Source organism: Salvelinus sp. IW2-2015, linkage group LG20 (genome assembly GCF_002910315.2).
Source record: "Salvelinus sp. IW2-2015 linkage group LG20, ASM291031v2, whole genome shotgun sequence".
Classification (NCBI taxonomy): Eukaryota; Metazoa; Chordata; class Actinopteri; order Salmoniformes; family Salmonidae; genus Salvelinus; species Salvelinus sp. IW2-2015.
In genome coordinates, this window is record NC_036860.1 from 43860851 (window position 1) to 43883303 (window position 22453).

Genomic DNA, 22453 nt, shown 5'->3' on the forward strand with positions numbered 1-22453 from the left:
ACTGATGAGTCAACAGGGTCAATAGAAGGTAGGCTCTGAGGGTCAGGTCTTGGCACGTTCCTGAATAACAGAGCAACYTTGCAAAGAGATAATAATTCCTTATAACTGAGTAAAACACCCTCTGCATTTACCAGTTGGCTCACCAATAGGATATTATTTCGGAACCAATATTCTAAAAACAAAGTATTTTTATACAATATATCCCGATTATTCCATATATAATATCTGTGTTGTGAATAATTGTGTTTATAAATTAAGGACCATGACAAGAAAAACTGCCGATGAAAAGCAGAAAGTTTCACTGGAATTTTGTCAATATTATAATTGCACAAYAACATGAAGTTAAGGCCACCAAAAGTAGAGAAGAGCGGCCTAAGGCACTGCATCTCAGTGCAAGAGGCGTCATTACAGTCCCTGTTTCGAATCCAGGCTGTATCAAATCCGGCCGTGATTGGGAGTCCCATAGGGCGGCGCACAATTGGCCCAGCGTCGTCAGGGTTTGGCCGGGGTAGGCCGTAATTGTAAATAACCGTAATTGTAAATAAGAATTTGTTCTTAACTGACTTGGACAGTTAAATAAATGTAACATTTAAAAAATATATATACATTGTATGAATAGGCGGGGTTTATGACTTTGTGTTTGTGCTAACTAGTGACGAGTCCCCATATTAGTTTTTTTCAGTAGAAACGGAAGTTAGGTTGAAAACCGGAAACATCCGCGTTGTCTCGACTCCGCGTAGAGTGCTCTTTGACAGACGGATGATAGCTTCCTGAGCAAGTCCTACTTTGTTTATGTCACGTAGCTAGCTAGCTTGCTTGCTAACTGACGGCTACAAAAGTGCTTTGTTTTCTTATTAAGCGGATTACTGCACTGATACATACATTTCTGGCGTAGAAGGTGAATCTAGATTTACATGACCCGGGGTTGTTTGGTACGAACGCCTCTGGTGCCGTTAGGAGAATGAACTCCATCACCGGTCGGGATCACCCTGTACACGCCTCCTCTGTCAACTCTGGAGCCTCATCTTCTCGAGGCTTGCACGTAGAACTCACATCTCAGCAGGTAAGGACATGGACCCTCAGCTCGGTGGAATGTTTTTTGATTGACTCTCATTCTGTAATAATGCTGTGTGTCACATGTCAAAACTGCAAGATGAATACAGCAGGCCTATTACAGCTCTCTTGGGTAGCGAGACAGTTATACGTTGTCTATAATAGCTAGTTAGATACCTGTGCAAATGTTAGATATCATTGTTAGATATTTAGTTTGCAAGTAACAGAGACGAATATGCTAGCTAGCCAGCTTAGTTAGCCCTAGTCTTGTCGCAAACACTACTGGAAGCCTGGGGAAGTTCCATGGCAGAAATCAGCTAAAGGGGTTGGAAGTCGGTGCAAATCAGTGATGCCTCACAACACGTCAAACCAATCAAATGCCTTGTTATGGCGGGGCTTTTCTTTCAAAGACAATCATTTCTAAGTGACCCCAAACGTGTGTGTAAGGGTTGAATGTGTTGGTAGTCAGTGCAAATCATTTCTAAATTGCATATAGTCTTTAAGGTGCATGTTTTCAAATCTGGAATTATTGAATTTGCCTTTACTGGCTGCTGAGATATACATTACTTCCTGCTTATTATCATATTTTTAAACAACATCCTACATTGCTACTTTGGGAAGAAACTGTCTTTATGAATGACTTGACAGGTGTCACAGCACAGGTCTGCCTGAACACTGAGCAGTATTGTTGGGAGGTAACTAGCTGTGCTGGGAAACACCCAGTGTCAAGGACTCATTAACTCAGAATATGAGCAGAATATGGCTTGTGAATCTCTTATCATTGCAGGCTTGTTAAAGTTTCACAAGATTCAAAAGTGACTGCGGAAAGTAGGCCTTGTTAGAGAATCACTGTTAACCAGCCCTCTCACCTAATGTGCACAGACCGACACCGGACAGCCATGGACGTTGAAAAGTAGTTGAAATTTGACTTCTATTTCCTAAGTTTGGACAGTACAGCACAGTATAGAGCAGTAGTGTAGAGTACAGTATAATATACTCTATTGTTCTGTACTGAACTATACTATGTGGTACTGTACTCTACTATATTGTACTCTACTATATTGTACTTTGCTGTACTGTGCTGTACTGTGATTTGGTCTATGATTTGTACAGATGTGGTCCGGACCAACCAAAGTTGGTCTTGTTTGGGGGTAGAGCTCATTAGAATAATAGCCAGCATTATTTTGGTTATGACTTTTCAAGCTTGGAAAGTAGATTTCAGTGGAAAAGGACAAAGAAGCATATTATATACCTGGTTGTATTGATAGCATGCAATTTGGTGGAGGCCTATATGATCAACTACTCTCCTTTACTAGATAAGATTGAATCCAATGTTCAGAGATGGAAAACTTTACTTATTTCTATGTTAGGAGGGTCAACATAATCAAAATTAATATATTACCATGGTTGATGTATTTATTCTAAGTTTGACCAGTTTCAATTCCATTCAACTTCTTTAAGAATAAATTACCTACTCTCCAACTTTATTTGGAATGGAAAGCCTTTAAGAGTCAAATTGAATGTTTTACACTTACCTTATGAAGCTGGACAATAACAACACCGTTAAGTCCTGGTTCCAAAGTGGCATCATTCATTTTTAGCATATGTATTATAATGGCTCTCTACTGYCATTCAATTAATTACAAGAAAAATGTGGGTTATCCAAAACCAATTTCTTTAAATTCTTATAACTCAGAAATCTTATTCAATCGCTTCAATAGAATCTGGATGAATCTAAAGCTTCTAGCTTTGATTGAATTTCTACCTAATAGCACAGAACTTTTATAAAGGAAAAATGGGAAACAGATCTCTAAGAAAATGTATGAGACTATTGGTCACAGATATKTAAAAATGTTCATATTTTCTCCTACAACCTTAGATGTAAATTATTGCAATTCAAGATAATCCTTTGGATTTACTACACTCCTGCCAGGATGCATGTTATGCTCCCAGAAATGTTGGAGAAAAGGAACCCTATTACATATGCTGTGACAAACTGACACCATTTTGGGATAATGTCTGTGATATCATATTATTGTGTTTAGGAGTTTCTGTCTATCGCCACGATTTATGTCTATTGGGAAATGTAAATATTGATGAACAATATCAGAKTTTCTTTTAACCTAGGTATAATTGCTGCATTTTTTTTTTAGAGCTATCAATTGGAAAGCATCATACTCACCATCAATAACGAACTGGAGGACTGAACTATGTAGTTACATTTCTTTAGGGTGTGTTTTATGAAATTTAGGCAAAAGAAAGGACATGGTTGATCAAATCTGGAAACTTTACATTGACCATCTTGAGGAGTGTGACTTTTCCCAACAGACATAATTGTGTTTGAATTTCACATGTACATTTATATGTGTATTGAAAGGGGAGGCTGCTGTGTGTTCATGTACAGGTGTGGGCATGTTGTAGTGTGTATTGGGTGTGGTGCTTGTTTTTATAGAAAAATATACAATATAAGTCAAAAGTTTAGACACACGTACTCATTCAAGGGTTTTTATTTATTTGTTTTACTATTTTCTACATTGTAGAATAATAGTGAAGACATCAAAACTATGAAATAAAGGGCCTCCCGGGTGGTGCAGTGGTCTAGGGCACTGCATCGCAGCACTAGCTGTGCCATGAGGTCCGGGAGGTCCGTGGGGCGAAGCACAATTGGCCTAGCGTCGTCCGGGTTTGGCCGGTAGGGATATCCTTGTCTCATCGCGCACCAGCGACTCCTGTGGCGGGCCGGGCGCAGTGGTGTGGCTGGCTTCCGGGTTGGAGGCACGYTGTGTTAAGAAGCAGTGCGGCTTGGTTGGGTTGTGTTTCGGAGGACGCATGGCTTAGGACCTTCGTCTCTCCCGAGTTGTAGCGATGAGACAAGATAGTAATTACTAACAATTGGATACCACGAAATTGGGGAGAAAAGGGGGTAAAATTAAAAAATWMAAATACAAAAAAAACTATGAAATAACACATGGAATCATATTGTAACCAAAAAAGTGTTAAACTTATTAAATATATTTTATATTTGAGATTCTTCAAAGTAGCCGCCTTGATGACAGCTTTCCACTCTGGCACGTCTCTCAACCAGCTTCATGAGGTAGTCACCGGAATGCATTTCAATTAACAGTGTGCCCTGGTTAATTTGTGGAATTTCTTTCTTAATGTGTTTAGCAATCAGTTGTGTTGTGACAAGTAGTGTATACAGAAGATCCCTATTTGTTAAAACCATCCATATTAGAGAAGCTCAAATAACAGAAAGACAGGTCCATCATTATTTAAGACATGAAGCCAGTCAAAGCAGAACATTCAAGAACTTTGTAGGTTTCTTCAATCATCGCAAAAACCATCAAGCGCTATGATGAAACTGGCTCTCCTGAGGACCGCCACAGGAAAGGAAGACCCTGAGTTACCTCTGCTGCAGAGGATAAGTTCATTAGAGTTACCAGCCTCAGAAATTGCAGCCCAAATAAATGCTTCAGAGTTCAAGAAACAGACACATCTCAACATCAACTGTTCAGAGGAGACSGCATGAATCAGGCCTTCATGGTTGAATTGCTGCAAAGAAACCACTACTAAAGGACACCAATAAAAGGAAGATACTTGCTTGGGCCAAGAAACATGAGCAATGGAAATAAGACYGGTGGAAAGATGTCCTTTGGTCTGATGAATCCAAATTTGAGATTTTTGGTTTCAACCGCCGTGTCCTTGTGAGAAGCAGAGTAGGTGAACGGATGATCTCCGCATGTGTGATTCCAACAGTGAAGCATGCTTTGCTGGTGACACTGTCGGTGATTTATTTAGAATTCAAGGCACGCTTAACCAGTATGGCTACCACCACATTCTGCAGCGATACGCCATCCCATCTGGTTTGCGCTTAGTTAAATCAAATTTGATTTGTCACATGCGCCGAATACAATAGGTGTACAGTAGACCTTACAGTGAAATGCTTACTTACAAGCCCTTAACCAACAATAAGTAAAAATCGATAAGTAACAAAGTGAAATATAAATAATGAAAAAGGGGTACTGGTACTGAGCTGGTGGGACTTTCATTTGTTTTTTTAACAGGACAATTATTATTTATTTATTTATTTAACTAGGCAAGTCAGTTAAGAACAAATTCTTATTTTCAATAATGGTGTATGAACAACTGCCTTGTTCAGGGGCAGAATGACAGATTTTTACCTTGTCAGCTCGGGGATTCAATCTTGCAACCTTCCAGTTACTAGTCCAACGCTCTAACCACTAGGCTACCTGTCACCCCCAATGACCCAAAACACACCTCCAGGCTGTGATGGTGTGCTGCATCAGATGACCTGGCCTCCACAATCACCCGACCTCAACCCAATTGAGATGGTTTGGGATGAGTTGGACCGGAGAAAATTCAGCTGACCTTTTCTGTGGGGGGGTTGCTGAACAAGCTGGGTTTTTGTTTCCGAGCAACCTTAATCTTATAGGGAATCCCATGACTTAGATTTATCCCTAATGCCTGTGGTGGTGGAAGCTCAGTGTGGGCTGCTGGAGTTTGAAGAATGCAGATCAGGTGAGGGACTTGGCCTGCCGTTGACATAGATAGTCCTACTGCTGCTCTGACACTGCTGCCCCTGAGGGGTGACCTCATTCAATGGCCCCTCTTTTCACAGGCCTCATGTCATGTCCCATTGTCATTCTCTTGACTTATCCCCCCCCCCATACATTTTGAGGCTTTTTCTTTGGAGCCATTATCTTTTTTTATAAATGCAGTCCTCTGTAAAATAAAGTCTTCTTCAGTTAGTCTACTCTTTTTTTGATTGGCTATAACTGAGCCTTTCTCTTCAAGCAGGTTCCTTTTTATTTTAGACTACTTCTCAATTTATTTGAAAGGTGGACTTCTGACTGATGTCCAACCTTGGTTATGTTCTGTCAGTGGTGTGGAACAAAKTTTATAGAGCTGAGGAATCAGGGCTTTTCTACTCTGAGACGTACTGTACAAATGCTTTTTGTGTGTCATTGGCATGCTGGCTTGGACTGTAGTTGATGAAACTGTGGCGGTCCTGTATGCAGAGCTTTTGTGAGGGAAACACAGTTAAGTCAACACATGAATGAACTCTGCTTTCAAATGAAACGCTTGTCTGCAAATTGTATTMTTTTTGGACAAATGTTGATAGTAGATGACGTGTGACTAACCAGATACTAGGGTCTGGACGATAACAGTATCGCAATACTCGTTAGTGTCGTGGCAAGGAAACAAAACACGAAGCGGCTTTAACTTCTTTAGGAAAACTACCCTAATGTCAATTGTTGTCATCTTGTCACTTGTTTTCTTTCTCAAGCTATAGCACACAATATGTTACAAATACAGCATGTTTTTAAAGGACCAAAGAGTTTTTGTCTGCTTCGTGTTTTCATTTTTGCCATGAAAAAAATATTGCGATACTGGTATCATCCCAGCCCTACCAGATACGCCAAGTTCTCTCCAACCGAGCTACTATATTCTAAAAGGACAGTTTATTTTTAACATGAGGATGTACTTGAGCCTAATTACTTTGCTATCTGAAATTGTGACTTCTGGTTGACTGCATTGTTTACTCCTGTGTGAATTAGACTAGCTCATTGGGTAACAGTCTTGTAAGTCGATTTGGATTGTGTAACAGGATGAAACTCTTGAAATCGATAATACAATTGTAAAAGGCATTGAAGCTGACCCAGACAAGTACAAGCTGCATTGTACGTAATTTAGACTTAGGCTACCTCTGGTTGTGGGCAGTTCATTAGGCTAAATGCTGTCTCCTGCTCCCTGTCTCTGCTCCTGCTTCTATTTCTCGTCTTTTTCCCCCGACTATCTCACCATCTGCCTCTCTCTCCCTAACAGAGGCGGTTACGTCATCTCAGAAGCATCGCAGCCCGCAACATCGTCAACAAGAATGGCTCTCCACTGTTGGACACATATTTTACCCTTCATCTCTGCTTAGAGGACTGGATATCCAGAGGTCAGTACAGTAACCCTGTTTCAGCTGTCTCGGTATCACAGTGTTCCCGGGCCACTGCACTAATACCCCTTTCACACTACTGAGCCCAGGCAGTCCACACTACAAACATGTCTAGGCCTGAATCTTAACTTGAGATCTGTGCACATAACTTGACAACAATGCAGGATTTACGCAAAAGTCATGGAAAGATGCAGACATCTTAATTACGATTCAGCCCTTAGTGCCAGAGCCCACTTAGGACTAAATGTTCAGCACCAATGTGTACTGCATTAGGCTACTCTCACAAGTGGAAGAAATGTCAGAGTCCCATTACAAAGTGTAGTTAAATGCACAAGGGCTTGGTTTGTTAGGGGACGCTGATGCTCCAGTAAATGAGGTCTTTCACTTTTGGTTTAAGGGAAAATCATTTCATTTTAAGTTAATATACAAAAATGGCCCAGATTGAGCCAAAACCTCAGGGCCGTGGCTTGCTGTTGTCAGGTAATCCTGACAGGTGTTGAATCTTCACAAGTGTAGTTTAAGCTTTTGTGTGTGTGTGTTTATTCAATGTCTGTTTGAGAAAGCTTTAAAGTGAATTTAACCTGTTTTTTTGCCTTCCCTTGCAGACTTTTACAAGAGTGAAGTCATCCGAGATTCATTGGTGAGTGTCATTTTTTTCAAAAGAACAAACATGTGTTGGACAGATTCTACATTAATTTGCCAAAGAAGGCTGCCTGGCCTCACACAAAATGACTATAGCACCAGCTATGGAATGTCATAGCAATCCATTTTGTGTGGATTTTGTTGTATGATTTGTCTGCTCACATCTGTGGAAGCACACTACCGGTTATATGCTTAGTTCCATTCAGAGGGCACAAGAATAGAAACGAGTGACAGCACGGCCAGCCTATAGGCTTATCACTACCCCTGTCCAGGTTTACGCACTCCGCCACGCCCACAACGTGTTTGTGTGTGTGTACATGTGAGAGTGAACAGTGGGCACTTTCTCCAGTGCTGCTGTGTGGAAAGAGGGCATGCTTCCTCCATTTCCCCATTACGGAGGACTAGTGTCTGCCAGCCAATACATGGACTCAGGTCAGCTGCCTTGGTGTTTGTTTCTAACACAATCAAGTCAAGTAGCCTACCTTTCACTTCCTCTCATCTGTCAAAACAGTTGCTGAAAGAACACCTAATATTACCTAAAGTAACTCGACCAAAWAAAGCACTTGTTCGGTTGAATTCAGAATTGGATGTATCGACATTGCACAGGTTGGCCACACCAGGATGGTGTTGTGACCCTGAATCTGACTGCTTTAAATGGGAGTCATCACTGATACACACAGTGTCAGCCAGCTCCCATCTCCTTGTCTCCATAGCTTCACAGAGGGCTAAGCACAGGGGTTTACTGTACTGTATGGTCTCTTATTGACAGTTGCGTATGTGCAATAAGGCCAAGAACAACAGAAAACAGACAACGTCTCTGTTCTTGGCCTGCACTAATCTCTTTCTTCATGTTGTACCCCAGTCATATAAACAACAGACAGGAAGGTGGAAAGCAGCCTTGCAGCAACACACTGTATGAGTCAAGGGGAAACAAACAGGCTTACATCATCAACATACTGTATGGATAAAGTATGCACAAGCTTTCATTGTACTATTTCTCGCTCTCTTTCTCTCTAAACGTGTTCATAGCATGTCTGTCATTGTGTTCTGCAAGACGCCATTCAGTAAAATCAGATATTGCCTTCTCAGCTATGGCTCTATCAACACAACGTCCTTGGATTCAGTCGGAAGTTTCCATATTTTTTATTTTCCTCGTTTGCAGGGAAACGATTGTCCTCACTGACAGTTGTTAGATTTGGTCCTACACCCTACGTGGMTTAGCAGCTGCTACGCGCTCCCTTCTCTGCATGGAGTCTGTGATGAATGCAGCCAAGTAGAGCAGCACACCATTGCTAACATGCCAAATGTAGAATCATGAGCTGGCCTAAGCTCTTTTCCAAGCCTACCTTTCCTTTACTTTCCACGGCCCTAGTCTGAAATGTACTGCAGATTAAGCTCAGGATTGTGTCTGGCAGAGATCTGAAATCTGCCTTTGTATTGAAAACGTCAGCATTCCTCCATGACCTTTGTTTGTTCTCTAGTGTTTTTGTCTGTTTCCCCGTTGTCTTCTCTAGTCTGTCAAAGGAGCCTGCTCCTTTCTGCCACCCCCCCCCCCACTGTAGGGCGAGGGTGAGGATCAAACGGTGGCAGTTTGCGACCCACTGCTTGCTCTGTTTGCTACAAATATGTGTTGTAACTTGTCACTCAGATCTTATAGGGATAATGCGAGATTTTGGCAATCAAGCCTTTTTTCTACTTTCCCAGAGTCAGATTAACTAATGGATACCATTTTTATGTCTGTGTGCAGTTTGAAGGAAGTTGAAGGTAATTTCGCAAGTCATTGCTAACTAGTGTTAGCCAATGACTGGAAGTCTATGGGAAAAGCTAGCAATTGCGCTAACGCTAGTTAGCAATTTTCTTCAAGCTGCACACAGAGACATAAAAATGGTATCCATAAGTTCATCTGACTCTTGGTAAGTAGAAAGTGTGTGTGTATATCTATCGATCGATCGTGATCATATTCATTGGAGTGGCAGCAATGATTTAGCGGGTCGGGGCACCGCTGCTAGATGGATATAGGAGTCCAGGGTCTTTCACAGCAGGCAAAATGTGGCATGTGATGTCTTTACGGTGACATCAATGTTGGAAACAGATTTGGCTGCTGCGTTGGAGTAGGGCTGGGGGATATGGCCTAAAAATATATATTTTTTTAAACCTATGGGCAATTCATAATATATATCAATGTCATAACCTATCATAATATGGTCATAACACTGTCATGCTGAATATTTAGACCTATTGTGATGTACTCTATATTGCGTTTTTTTTTATGGCTGGTTATGACATCTACATAAGCGGGCCAAAATCCACAAAACCTACCACGATAGTTATTTATGGGTGGTTATGACATCTATATAAGAGTGCCAAAGCCAACAAATCCTACCACACAAGGCAAACCATTCCATTCTACTAATGTAACATTTCCTAAATTAGAAAGTTTTTATTACCATTGCAATTGTACACACATTGATGTCATACATGCATAGCTCTGTCGCTGATGACTTGGATGAATGCAGGAGCAGGACAAAACACCCTTATTAGCCTTACAATAACAAGATATCCTGTGATGGTCTATAAATGTCCATATTTTGGAATCAAAGTTTGTTCACATTATTATTGTCCTCCATTGGTTTGCTTTAATATACATGTATACTTAGTGCTACCACTAGAGGGAGACATTTGACCAGTTAGCTGCAGGCGTGCACCTCATACGTTGGAAGAAAAGAAACAGGAWAAGAAGCCCAGTGAAAAAATGTCAATTGTCCATGTATCCTTATTCACACTGTTTTCAGGTTTGTAACATTTATAAGTATGGTTTCCTTTCAGAAATCTAAAGATAACAACATGTTTATCTACATTTTGATGTGTACAGTCGTGGCCAAAAGTTTTGAGAATGACACAAATATTAATTTCCACGAAGTTTGCTGCTTCAGTGTCTTTAGATATTTTTGTCAGATGTTACTATGGAATACTGAAGTATAATTACAARCATTTCATAAGTGTCAAAGGCTTTTATTGACAATTACATGAAGTTGATGCAAAGAGTCAATATTTGCAGTGTCGACCATTCTTTTTCAAGACCTCTGCAATCCGCCCTGGCATGCTGTCAATTAACTTCTGGGCCACATCCTGACTGATGGCAGCCCATTCTTGCATAATCAATGCTTGGAGTTTGTCAGAATTTGTGGGTTTTTGTTTGTCCCACCCGCCTCTTGAGGATTGACCACAAGTTCTCAATGGGATTAAGGTCTGGAGTAATCCTGGCCATGGACCCAAAATATCTATGTTTTGTTCCCCAAGCCACTTAGTTATCACTTTTGCCTTATGGCAAGGTGTCCATCATGCTGGAAAAGGCATTGTTCGTCACCAAACTGTTCCTGGATGGTTGGGAGAAGTTGCTCTCGGAGGATGTGTTGGTACCATTCTTTATTCATGGCTGTGTTCTTAGGCAAAATTGTGAGTGAGCCCACTCCCTTGGCTAAGAAGCAACCTCACACATGAATGGTCTCAGGATGCTTTACTGTTGGCATGACACAGGACTGATGGTAGCACTCACCTTGTCTTCTCTGGACAAGCTTTTTCCCGGATGCCCGAACAATCGGAAAGGGGATTCATTAGAGAAAATAACTTTACCCCAGTCCTTCAGCGGTCCAATCCCTGTACCTTTTGCAGAATATCTGTCCCTGATGTCCCTGATGTTTTTCCTTTAAAGAAGTGGCTTCTTTGCTGCCCGTCTTGACACCAGGCCATCCTCCAAAAGTCTTCGCCTCACTGTGCGTGCAGATGCACTCACACCTGCCTGCTGCCATTCCTGAGCAAGCGCTGTACTGTTGGTGCCCCGATCCCGCAGCTGAATCAACTAGGAGACGGTTCTGGCGCTTGCTGGACTTCTTTGGCGCCCTGAAGCCTTCTTCACAACAATTGAACCGCTCTCCTTGAAGTTCTTAATGATCCGATAAATGGTTGATTTAGGTGCAATCTTACTGGCAGCAATATCCTTGCCTGTGAAGCCCTTTTTGTGCAAAGCAATGATGACGGCACGTGTTTCCTTGTAGGTAACCATGGTTGACAGAGGAAGAACAATGATTCCAAGCACCACCACCTTTTGAAGCTTTCAGTCTGTTATTCAAACTCAATCAGCATGACAGAGTGATCTCCAGCCTTGTCCTCGTCAACACTCACACCTGTGTTAACGAGAGAATCACTGGCATGATGTTAGCTGGTCCTTTTGTGGCAGGGCTGGAAATGCAGTGTAAAATGTTTTTGGGGATTCGGTTCATTTGCATGGCAAAGAGGGACTTTGCAATTAATTGCAATTCATCTGATCACTCTTAATTAACATTCTGGAGTATATGCAAATTGCCATCATACAATATGAGGCAGCAGACTTTGTGAAAATTAATATTTGTGTCATTCTCAACTTTTGGCCACAACTCTAGTTTCATTTTTTGACTGAGTGAAAAACKAAATATGTTCCCTTTCATATGATCATAGCCAGGCTAAACTAGCTTAATTTTTAACGTTATGTAGCTAGCCAAGTCAATGAGACGTCTCAGATGAAATACATTGTCATTATAAACGYTTTGGCTCATACTTAAAAATTAAAATAAATCAAAAAGTTTATATATATATATTTTTTTACAAACAATGTCAAGTATTAAGTGTATTTACATGAGTACATATGAACCATGCTAATAATATGTATTTTAGGTTACTTTTTATGCAATGTGAATCTAACTGTTGCATGCTAACCGTTGACATTAGTTATCTCAGTGTTAGCTGTCCATGTTTTTTTGTTAGTTAATAAACAGGCCTCTTCTATAATTCGTTAGTACAATTAGCATTGTATATAGAGTGAATCATATGAACCGTTACCTCAACAATGCATGGGTTTATTTACTGTAGTTTTGCACACCACCACCATATTCAGTGATAGGGCAGCTAACGTTAGCTAACAATCCCTAACTAGATGGTAGCTAACTAGCTAGCTACATGAATAGTTGAGAGCTAGTTAGCTATGTTATGAAAACATTGAGAACGTGATTGTAATGTATTTGAAAATGTGTGAAAGTGTTTGCTATTGGCTATAATATATTTGGTATAATTCGTTTTCAGCTTTCTTTAGCAGTGTCACTGAATTGTAGCATACTCTATTCTGATTTATTTTCTTTATTTTTCAGAGAAAGTAATGCATCTGCTGCATCCAGGGGTGGAGGTAAAGACCTTGCTGCAGAAACAAACTTTCAAACGAAAGGAAACTTCTTGGCAGGGAAAAAACTAATTTGAATAAATAATACAATTTGAGAGTTAAATCCTTTGTTGTAACGAATTCTTTAGTCATTTWWAAAAATAACTTGTATAAAATACACTATGACACTGTCATGAAGCATTATGACCCTCCTGTGTCACTTTACTTGGACTTAGAAAATGCACTTTATGACACAGTCAAGAAGCATTATGACCATCATAATTATATAAGCCAGATAGGCCGATCACATACATGCTCTTTATGTCAGTCATCAGTCAAAAAGAGGGTGTCTTGTCCTTCTCCTGAAATCTGCTCCTGCATTCATCSCAGTCATCAGCAACAGAACACTGGAGTAGGTGCATGTCTGACATCAATGTGTGCACAATTATAATTTCATATGGTCAATTTCAGAAAATATTATATAATAAACATACTGTTGACAAGTAGGCTATGGTGTAATGGAATGGTTTGCCTTGTGTGGTTTTGTGTGTTTTGACACTTTTATTTAGGTGTCATAATAACCAGCCATAGAATAGCGCAATATGTCACAACAGGTCTAAATATGTCATGACAGTGTTATGACCATATTATACAACGGGTGGGTTTAATCCTGAATACTGATTCGATTCAACTAGAGGTCGACCRATTATGATTTTTCAACGCCGATACCGATTATTGGAGGACCAAAAAAGCCGATACCGATTTAATCGGCCGATTTAAAAAATAAAAATAAATATTAAAAAATAAAATAAGAATAAAAAAATATTATAAAAATTAAAAAATAAAATGTATTTGTAATAATGACAATTACAACAATACTGAATGAACACTTATTTTAACTTAATATAATACATTAATAAAAACWATTTGGACTCAAATAAATAATGAAACATGTTCAATTTGGTTTAAATAATGCAAAAACAAAATGTTGGAGAAGAAAGKTAAAGTGCAATGTGCCATGTAAGAAAGCTAACGTTTAAGTTCCTTGCTCAGAACATGAGAACATATGAAAGCTGGTGGTTCCTTTTAACATGAGTCTTCAATATTCCCAGGTAAGAAGTTTTAGATTGTAGTTATTATAGGACTATTTCCCTCTATACCATTTGTATTTCATTAACCTTTGACTATTGGATGTTCTTATAGRCACTTTAGTATTGCAAGTGTAACAGTATAGCTTCCGTCCCTCTCCTCGCTCCTCCCTGGGCTCGAACCAGCAACACAACGACAACAGCCACCATCGAAGCAGCGTTACCCATGCAGAGCAAGGGGAACAACTACTAGAAGGCTCAGAGTGAGTGACATTTGAAACGCTATTAGCGCGCGCTAACTAGCTAGCCTTTTACTTCGGTTACACCAGCCTCATCTTGGGAGTTGATAGGCTTGAAGTCATAAACAGCGCAATGCTTGAAGCACAACGAAGAGCTGCTGGCAAAACGCASKAAAGTGCTGTTTGAATGAATGCTTACGCGCCTGCTTCTGCCTACCACCGCTCAGTCAGATACTTAGATACTTGTATGCTCAGTCAGATTATATGCAACGCAGGACACGCTAGATAATATCTAGTAATATCATCAACCATGTGTAGTTAACTAGTGGTTATGATTGATTGTTTTTTATAAGATAAGTTTAATGCTAGCTAGCAACTTACCTTGGCTTACTGCATTCGCGTAACAGGCAGTTGTGGAGTGCAACGAGAGAGAGGCAGGTCGTTATTGCGTTKGACTAGTTAACTGTAAGGTTGCAAGATTGGATCCCCCGAGCTGACAARGTGAAAATCTGTCGTTCTGCCCCTGAACAAGGCAGTTAACCGTTCCTAGGCCGTCATTGAAAATAAGAATGTGTTCTTAACTGACTTGCCTAGTTAAATAAAGGTGTATATAAAAATAAATAAATAGACAAATCGGCGCCCAAAAATACCGATTTCCGATTGTTATGAAATCTTGAAATCGGCCCTAATTAATCGGCCATTCCGATTAATCGGTCGACATCTAGTTTCAACGAGTGGCGTGGCGGACTAAGTCACTGCATCTCAGTGCTTGAGGCATCACTACAGACACCCTGGTTCGATTCCAGGCAGTATCACAACCAGCCCAGGCAGGGAAGTTATAAACTTGATCTCCACTATAAAACACATCTAGACATTATCTCACATTTTCTTTTAGACTAACATTTAGTTTTCAACAGTGGAGATTTGTATAAATCTTAATGTCTGTATCTTCGACATTTGCAACATTGTTTCAATATGCAAATTCGATCTCCAGCTGTCCCATAGTAAGGAACGTATAGGAGTCGGGATGAGAGAGAGTGGCAGGCAGCGTTAATCAATCAGTCGAATACATGAATCAGCTGGCATTTTAATGGATATATACAAAGAAATGTACATTAATAAAAGGTCAAACAAAACGAAGTGTAGCTAGTTTGCAGTGATTGTGTTTGCTGTGTTGTTGGCTAGCTCCTGTGAACAAAAGTGTCCTGACGAGAGAGCACATTTTCTGTGCCAGGTGAAATCGTGCCTCATTAATGATAGCTCATTGTTATGGATGTATCCAAATAAATGGCACTGGAAACCAGCTTAAACAAATGCAGCTACTGTTGTTATTCTTTCTGCACTGTTTCACGTGACTAAGTTATTCGTAGTTGGCTAGCTAGCAAGCAAAGGGATAAGAATGTTGTCAGCCAATATGGCAATGGAACATTTAGAACRAACGACTGGGTTGCGTCCATAGATACAGAACAAAAATACTGAATGACTGGGTCGCGTCTCGCAACCGAAACRACCAGCCCCCTTGGCTAGCAACCCTAGATTTGTTTTGGGACTATATATTGTGGAAGGATGAAATAGTTTGAATAAATTCATCAAACTAATTTAGATTTTTCATTAGTTGAATATGTTGGTAACCRGTTGTATAAACRTGATAAAGCCCTCAACCGGTGTTTGGAGGATATATTGGCACGGTTAACACCGGCCTTCGACCAACAACACCCATGCCAATATATCCTCCAAACACCAGCTTTTCGTGCATTATCACTATATTATGACAGGTTATGACATGGTTATGRTGTCAAGTAAAGTTTTACCTATGTTTTCTTTAAATAAGCTTTGTTGTACAATTTAAAAGTCAAATACACTGCATTTCTAACAGTCAACAATAACCGAGTGAATTCAGGCCTTGTGAAATTATACCTAGGCTAAATATAAGCTTTCCACAACCATAAGACCCACAAATAATGTCATTGTTTTATCAAAATAGTTTAACCTGCTTTTTTGCAATGATCTGTATTTCAAGTCTGTCTATGAAAATGCCTTTTTTGTTACACATTTAATGAGAACCATGCGTAATGCACAATCACTGATAATGTCTACCTTCTTGTAGCAGGCATTATTTGTGAGACTTGCTAACACCGGTCTCCTGAACAATCTCTGAAGCACAAGCCCATGTGCTAGTGAGTAGCCAGCTAGTCTTTTAAATTTCATGTTTAGCCAACATGGATTTATTTGCTAGCTAACAAGGTTGGTAGAACAGTTGAATTGTTATGATCGCACCTTTCTGTCCATCTCCAACTGTTTGAACATAATGCTAGCCTCTCTACTTTAAGATGTTGAAATCAAGTGGCCTACCTTGTTTCTCAGAATGAGAACGAGTTGCCAATTCCTTATATAATTGTGTTTTATGCTTATTGCATATTTATAAAACAGACTAGACGGCTAGTGTAACAGTATTTGGCTAAAATGCTGCTAGCGGTACATGGTCCCACAATAACATGTGCAACAAACTGAGCATTCATTTTCCAGAACCAATGTTCATTGATACTACCATTTTTATTAGTGTCTGTTCTATGTGCAATTTGAGGAGTTAACCTTTAACTTCTCTATTACAGTAAAATAATGTCTCAATGTGTTTTGGTGTCCATGTGAATGATTTCTGTTGTACCAAACCTCAAATGCAAATAGTGAATTGAAACCGCTTGTCAGAGAGGAAGAAGTGATCTCTCATCTTTGAGTGGCAGGGGAAGGGGCTTGGGGGGAGTGTCTGTGAGAGAGAAATGGAAAGGTGCACAGAAGGAGCGAAGGAGACGACTAAAAAGACCACTCTCATGAAAAAAAAATTTTTTTCATGAAACTGATTTTTGCTATACAGGCATTTGGAATGTCGTGCTAAAACATACATTTGAATTAATTCGATATATCGCCGGCTCTAGGTTAGAGCAACCTAGAGTTCCGTCTGAAACCCTAGGTAATATGGTGTTTTGTTGAAGCCAAGCCTTTATGATGACAAATCGCCTTGGGATATTGATGTTGGATTTGTAAATATTTGTCCAGACTTTTGTAAGTGGGACAACAGTTAAATGAACATCCTGGTTCAGCACCCTTTTGTGTGCTCAAGTCACTTTCACACATACTACTGACACACATTAGGATTTGTCATTTGAACAAATTAAACACTTGGAACAAATTAACACTTGGTTGTTTTCATATGCAATATTACTTGAACTGATCAAAATGTTCCATCCCAGTGGGATCATTCATTCAGCTGCATAATCCCTTGTCTTGGCCTGTCTGTCAGAATCCAACATGGCGGAGCCTGGACTTTGGCATGCTGCCGGACCTCCTTGACACATCTGTGTCCTGCTTCGTGGTGAGGATCTGGGGCGGTTGGGAGGAACAGTTCACACTCCTCATAGAGTGGAAGGTCAACCTGGATGGGCTCAGATACACAGGGCAGCAGGTCAGTGTGTAAACACGCACGCTCATAAAATGTAGGCTACTTTGGGATGTATGCTGACTAGCATCCATGCAGTCATCTAGACAATAACAGCCTTTCTCTTGTTTTAATACAGACATACTAAATGCCACTGCTTTGTTCCTCCACAGATCCGCTCCAGGAATCCAAATGAAATCATATTTGGATTGAATGATGGCTACTATGCAAGTGACTTTGATCATAAGGTACTGCTGACTTTGATCCAGGAATTATGTCCCTAATATAGACCATAGACATTCTATAATTTGTTTTTCTATGTTTGGTTTTGTTATTGTAAGGTTGAAATGTGCCTGTTTCAGGACCACTCTGAAAGGAAGAAGAACAGTTTACTCCTTGTGGACCAGAGTTCAGTGAGGAACTCCTACAGTGTCTTCTCTCTGCTGAGGTGAAACAGACCACACCCACCAAAACACTCACACACAAGACGCTGGACACTTAACACTTAACTTAACAGCATCTCCCATAGGACAATGTGTCCAGCTAGTATGGAGCAATTTCAGTGCCAACAGAAATTGTATTTGAATTCCATAATTTTGAATTGGTGTTATGATATTGAATTTAAATTTCATATTTTTTTGTTTGTAACGCACAAATTGAATCATTTAATTAATAAATTGTATTTCATGATTTGAAACTAAATTTAATGAATTTTTAATTAATTAATATATTCAATTAGCATAGAGCCCCAGAGTGGAGATGTCATAATACCCATAAAACCTAGCGGTCAAGTAAGGAAATCGTTCCAATTGTTTTTCCATAATTATTTTTTTCCATAAGGGATTTTATAAACACTTAAAATAAGGGCGGTGTTTAATGTAGGCTTACCCTGGCTTGACATTTTGATAACCATGTAAATCTGTTAAAAAAGCTATATCAAAATATTAATCTCTATTTACTCTCAGATTTGAAAATGGAAATTAGCATAAAAGTAGACATGCAAAACTACAAATCCTTGCAAGGTCCTGTATGTCATCTCTAGTTAACAGGTGTTGTGTCAATTGAAAACTTGCACAAGACAGTTCACAGAATTGTCAATTTAAGAAATTTAGACAATATGTTCATTATTGCATTTAACTAACATTTGATAGTTAATCCAGAGATAATGCCGAATTGAGGTAAAGATAATTATCGTCCAGATCATTGCATTTGTAGTTCTTTATGATAGCCACATTAGCAGCTAATTAGCATGTCATTTTTGGGGGGTAAATACAGGTGAATACAGTGCCTTCGGAAAGTATTCAGACCCCTTGACTTTTTCCACATTTTGTCACTTTACAGCCTTATTCTAAAATGGATAAAATGAATCCCTCAGCAATCTACACACAATACTCCATAATAACAAAGCAAAAACAGGTTTTTAGAAATGTTTGAAAATTTATTAGAAATAAAAAAACAGACCTTATTTACATACAGTTGAAGTCGGAAGTTTACATACATTTAAACTCAGTTTTTCACAATTCCTGACATTTAATCCTAGTAAAAATTCCCTGTTTTAGGTCAGTTAGGATCACCACTTTATTTTAAGAATGTGAAATGTCAGAATAATAGTAGAGAGAATGGTTTATTTCAGCTTTTATTTCTTTCATCAAATTCCCAGAAGTTTACATACACTCAATTAGTATTTGGGAGTATTGCCTTTAAATTGTTTAACTTAAATCAAACGTTTCGGGAAGCCATTCACAAGCTTCCCACAATAAATTGGGTGAATTTTGGCCCATTCCTCCTGACAGAGCTGGTGTACCTGAATCAGGTTTGTAGGCCTCCTTGCTCGCACATGCTTTTTCAGTTCTGCCCAAAATTTTTATATGGGATTGAGGTCAGGGCTTTGTGATGGCCACTCCAATACCTTGACTTTGTTGTCATTAAGCCATCTTTCCACGACTTTGGAAGTATCCTTGGGATCATTGTCCGTTTGGAAGACCCATTTGCGACCAAGCTTTAACTTCCTGACTGATGTCTTGAGATGTTGCGTCAATATATCCACATAATTTTCCATCCTCATGATGCCATCTATTTTGTGAAGTGCACCAGTCCCTCCTGCAGGAAAAGCACCCCACAACATGATGCTGCCACCCCCGTGCTTCACGGTTGGGATGGTGTCATTCGGCTTGCAAGCCTCCCCCTTTTTCCTCCAAACATAACGATGGTCATTATGGCCAAAGAGTCCTATTGTTGTTTCATCAGACCAGAGGACATTTCTCCAAAAAGTATCATTTTTTGTTCCCATGTGCAGTTGCAAACCGTAGTCTGGCTTTTTTATGGCGGTTTTGGAGCAGTGGCTTCTTCCTTGCTGAGCGGCCTTTCAGGTTTTGTCGATATAGGACTCGTTTTACTGTGGATATAGATACTTTTGTACCTGTTACCTCCAGCATCTTCACAAGGCCCTTGGCTGTTGGTCTGGGATTGATTTGCACTTTTCGCACCAAAGTGCGTTCATCTCTAGGAGACAGAACGTGTCTCCTTCCTGAGCGGTATGATGGCTGCGTGGTCCCATGGTGTTTATACTTGCGTACTATTGTTTGTACAGATGAACGTGGTGCTTTCAGGGATGAATGCTCCCAAGGATGAACCGGACTTGTGAAGGTCTACAAATTTTTTTCTGAGGTCTTGGCTGATTTCTTTTGATTTTCCCATGATGTCAAGCAAAGAGGCACTGAGTTTGAAGGTAGGCCTTGAAATACATCCACAGGTACACCTCCAATTGACTCAAATTATGTCAATTAGCCTATCAGAAGCTTCTAAAGCCATGACATAATTTTCTGGAAAATGTTCCAAGCTGTTTAAAGGCACAGTCAATTTAGTGTATGTAAACTTCTGACCCACTGGAATTGTGATATAGTGAATTATAAGTGAAATAATCTGTCTGTAAACAATTGTTGGAAAAATTACTTGTGTCATGCACAAAGTAGATGTCCTAACAGACTTGCCAAAACTACAAGAATTTTGCGGAGTGGTTGAAAAACAAGTTTTAATGACTCCTATCTAAGTGTATGTAAACTTCCCACTTCAACTGTAGGTATTCAGACCCTTTGCTATGAGTTTCTAAATTGAGCTAAGGTGCATCCTGTTTACATTCATCATCCTTGAGATGTTTCTACAACTTGATTTAGGTCCACCTGTGGTAAATTCTATATAAGGTCCTACAGTTGACAGTGCATGTCAGAGCAAAAACCAAGCCACGAGGTCGAAGGAATTGTCTATAGAGCTCCAAGACAGGATTGTGTCGAGGGACAGTTTCTGGGAAGGGTACCAAAACATTTCTCCAGCATTGAAGGTCCCCAAGAACACAGTGGTCTCCATCATTCTTAAATGGAAGAAGTTTGGAACCACCAAGACTCTTCGTAGAGCTGGCCGCCCTGCCAAACTGAGTAATTGGGGGAGAAGGGCCATGGTCAGAGAGGTTACCAAGAACCCGATGGTCACTCTGACAGAGCTTCAGAGTTCCTCTGTGGAGATGGGAGAACCTTCCAGAAGGACAACCAGCACTCCACCAATCAGGCCTTTATGGTAGAGTGGCCAGACGGAAGCCATTCCTCAGTAAAAGGCACATGACAGCCCGCTTGGAGTTTTCCAAAAGGCACCTAAAGACTTTCAGACCATGAAAAACAATATTCTCTGGTCTGATGAAACCAAGGTTGAACTCTTTGGCCTCAATGACAAGCATCACATCTGGAGGGAAACTGGCACCATCCCTACTGTGAAGTATGGTGGTGGCAGCATCATATTGTGGGGATGTTTTTCAGTGGCAGGGATTGGGAGACTAGTCAGAATCGAGGAAAAGATGAACGGAGCAAAGTACAGAGAGATCCTTAATGAAAACCTGCTCCAGAGCGCTCAGGTCCTCAGACTGGGTCGAAGGGTTCACCTTTCAACAGGACAACGACCCTAAGCACACTGCCAAGACAACGCAGGAGTGGCTTCAGGACAAGTCTCTGAATGTTCTTGAGTGGCCCAGCCAGAGCTCGGACTTGAGAGGATCTGCATAGAAGAATGGGAGAACCTTCCCAAATACATGTGTGCCAAGCTTGTAGTGTCATACGCAAGAATTGAATTGAATTTATTTTCTTCCAATGAATTTGGCTCTAGCATTTGAACTGTTTTGGCTATGAGCTATTATGAATATATTAAACTTTGATTAACTTAATAATGGTTTGTTAACTTGATACACAGACAATTAATGCAATATTTACCTTTTAAATATTACATTTTACTTTTACATTTTGAAACTGAATGCAATACTAATTCAATTCAGTTTCAAATCATGAAATACAAGTTCAATTTATGAGTTCAATGATTCAATTTGTGCATTAAACATTCCAAAATATTACATTCAAATTCAATATCCTAATTCAAAATTATTAAATTCAAATGCAATTTCTGTTGGCACTGAAATCGCTCCATACGCTAGCCTCTTGGCAAGTACGCTGTTTGACTGCCCTACCAAGAGCATACTCTGCCTGTCTACAGGCCAGGGGCACAACTTCCTTTAGCTAACTGAAAGGATTTTAATTGCAAAATATACTTATGGAAGCAAGAGGATACAAAACAGAAAATATCCTCAACACTGTCTGACCCCACTCATTACTTACTCATCGACATTCTTCTCTCAGTAACTAGCACAACACTCCCTTTCAATTGCAGATTTTTTTTTGCATTTTTTTGTATTTCACCTTTATTTAACCAGGTAGGCTAGTTGAGAACAAGTTCTCATTTGCAACTGCGACCTGGCCAAGATAAAGCAAAGCAGTTCGCTTCGACACATCACAACAACAGCAGAGTTAC

At 39.9% G+C, this 22453-nt stretch overlaps 1 protein-coding gene across 3 annotated transcripts in view; it reads left to right on the plus strand.

Moving 5' to 3' along the window:
- The first annotated feature begins 701 nt into the window (after positions 1-701).
- LOC111981214 (UV radiation resistance-associated gene protein) overlaps positions 702-22453 on the plus strand; it is a 148288-nt gene continuing 126536 nt past the window's right edge. The window contains exons 1-6 of one of the 3 annotated variants that reach the window (XM_024012384.2): positions 702-1063; positions 6901-7018; positions 7624-7658; positions 17474-17635; positions 17782-17856; positions 17950-18056. In XM_024012384.2, coding sequence (XP_023868152.1) covers positions 962-1063; positions 6901-7018; positions 7624-7658; positions 17474-17635; positions 17782-17856; positions 17950-18056 — 599 coding nt within the window. In that variant the 5' untranslated portion in view covers positions 702-961. Of the gene's footprint in view, positions 1064-6900; positions 7019-7623; positions 7659-12840; positions 12876-17473; positions 17636-17781; positions 17857-17949; positions 18057-22453 lie in introns of those variants that run through there. The other 2 variants (XM_024012385.2, XM_070449417.1) reach the window with 2 other exon arrangements.